The sequence below is a fragment of the Aplysia californica genome, unplaced genomic scaffold, assembly GCF_000002075.1.
Source record: "Aplysia californica isolate F4 #8 unplaced genomic scaffold, AplCal3.0 scaffold00530, whole genome shotgun sequence".
NCBI classification, from domain to species: domain Eukaryota; kingdom Metazoa; phylum Mollusca; class Gastropoda; order Aplysiida; family Aplysiidae; genus Aplysia; species Aplysia californica.
The window spans coordinates 563,119-565,636 of NW_004797800.1; the positions used below are offsets into that span (position 1 = coordinate 563,119).

A 2,518-nucleotide genomic window follows, 5' to 3' on the forward strand; every position below is an offset into this window, starting at 1 on the left:
GGGGCTTAAATATGAATTACAATCACACCCTTTAAAATGTTTATCACACCTTCCCTTTCAGTTTTCTGATTACAATGGACCTCAAAGACAAGACTGCCTTTGTCACTGGCGGGGCTATGGGGATAGGACAGGAATATGTCAGGTCTCTCCTCTCCCAAGGAGTTAAAGTGGTGTTTGGTGATATAAACGCGAAAGCAGGAGAGACGACTGCGAAAAGATTCGGCCAGGAGTTTGGGGAGGACAGCGTCAAATTTATTCCCCTGGATGTCACAAATCAGGATCAGTACCAAATTGTCTTCCAGACTGCGGTAGAACATCTAGGCTGTGTGGACATCATGATCAACAACGCCGGCATATTGAACGAGGGAGCAGGCTGGCAACGGGTTGTCGATATTAACCTGACCGCCATGATCTTTGGCACAAAGCTAGCGATTGGTCACATGAGGAAGGACAGGGGAGGGAAGGGAGGCCGGATCATAAGCACGTTGTCTGTTTTAGGTTTGGAGCAGTCATTCTCGTCGCCTGTCTACTCGGGGACAAAACACGGACTGAGGGCGTACCTAACTAGTATGGCTCAAGACCCAACCCGTCCAGATCAAGGAATCCAATACGCAATGATTGCCCCAGATGTCGTGAATACTCAAATGGTTCAAGGGATAGACAACAGTACAGTCAACGGCTGGGATCAGATCAAAGGATTTGTGATGAATAGACGTATGAGTCCCCGGACAATTGGAGAAGCACTCATCCACTTACTCAGTCTTGACGTCATCAACGGCGCCATCTTGCACGTGGACGCCAAGGGGAGAACTTTCCGACACATTGAATGTGTGAATGATGGCCTCACCTTTGACCCCAGCAAAACATACAGCATCGCCTATGACTTCAAAAAGAATTAACTCACTGCTACTGCATGTATAAATCTCATGACATGATAGGATTTAAAATTTGATTATCAAGCTACTTTTTGAGGTACAATACCTTTGAATTTGCGGAGAAAAAATACCGTTTACTAATATACTATTATGATGCTCAATTCTTGCGATTATAGAAGGAAAATGACAAGTTACCATTTAATAACTTTTTTGAGCTTTCGGCTTAGCGAACAAAATATCGAATATCATTACATATATAGTAGGCGTATTCATAACTTAGTTGAGACGTCGAATTACTTTCACATAAATAGTAGGCTTACTTGTGATTTAACGGAGAAAAGTCGAATTGCCATTACATTTACGGCAGGTCCATTTATGAAAATGCAGAGAAATGTTAAATTACCTTTACATGTATAACAGGCGTAGTGGAGAAATGTCGGATTACTATTCAATGTATAACTGGCTTACTTATGACTTAGTGGAGAAATATCGAATAACCGTCTTTATATTATAATGTTTCTGACGTAGAGTAGACATAATGCGCAATTGCACTTATGATCATCACCCAAATCAAGTGACAGATCTGCAACAGACATTGGCGATCATAGTTCTCTATTTATTCCTATGCTTGGATGCTCTCATAAAAGCTACACTATCCTGATTTTTATCCCTGTCAACCCATCAGTTTTGGCACTCCAAGAAAGTTGCTCTGGGTCTATCCCTGCCTCGTTTGCCTTCACCAGATGTTCAAGGCCTTTATGTCTATTCAAGTGCCTCAGAAACTGCGATTGTCTTTTTCTGATTATTTTTATCAACGAGCGTCCCACATGGACGTCTTCAAGTACTAAAACTATTTCTGTTGCTTCTATTTTTCTTTTTACTGTCTTTAGAATCTAGTGATTGTCCAGCATTCACAGCCGTGTAGAAGGGTTGACCACATAGCATTTCAGATCTTCCAGTTTGGTAGTCATTAATATGTTTCTAATTTTCAGGATTGGGCTTATGACCGAGAGAAGAAAAGCTAAGAGAAATAACGCTTGTGGTGTAGAGAGAAAAGGAATGATATAACACTTTTTACTGACAGTTCTTCTTCTTCTTCTTCTTCTTCTTCTTCTTCTTCTTCTTCTTCTTCTTCTTCTCAATGTTATCTGCATAACTATCGTTCTTCGCATTATTATTTTCTGTTATTGATAACATTACAATAATTTTTATGGTGTCGGTTAACATTATTACATTGTATTATTTTTTAAATCTTTTTTCTTATTATTAAAGTGGCGTCAGTAGCCTAGTGGTTAGGCTACCGGACTCGTAATCGTGAGATTGTGAGTTCGGGGGTTCGAGCCTCAGCTCAGCCCGACGTTGTACCCTTGGGAAAGGCACTTTACACAAATTTCACCAATTTGGCTCTGTATTTTCGGAGATGGACGTTGAACTCGGAGGTCCTGCCTCTTAAATAACCTAACAGTGTTGATAGGGGCATTAAACCTTTACCATTTCATTACCATTTCTTATTATTACTATTGATTACCATTATCATCAAAGGTGCCATGGACTATGAAGAGGGCAAATGTCTCAATTCTGAACAAAAGTATAACTAAAACGAAATGGAAACTGGCTCTATGACCATTTGCTCAACATTTGTG

At 40.3% G+C, this 2,518-nt stretch overlaps 1 protein-coding gene across 1 annotated transcript; it reads left to right on the forward strand.

Moving 5' to 3' along the window:
- Positions 1 to 26: 26 nt before the first annotated feature.
- On the forward strand, positions 27 to 2,008 carry LOC101858055 (15-hydroxyprostaglandin dehydrogenase [NAD(+)]-like). The gene has a single exon (XM_013086983.2). The coding sequence runs from the start codon at positions 75 to 77 to the stop codon at positions 897 to 899; it is 825 nt and encodes a 274-aa protein (XP_012942437.1). The 5' UTR covers positions 27 to 74; the 3' UTR covers positions 900 to 2,008.
- The last annotated feature ends 510 nt before the right edge of the window (positions 2,009 to 2,518 follow it).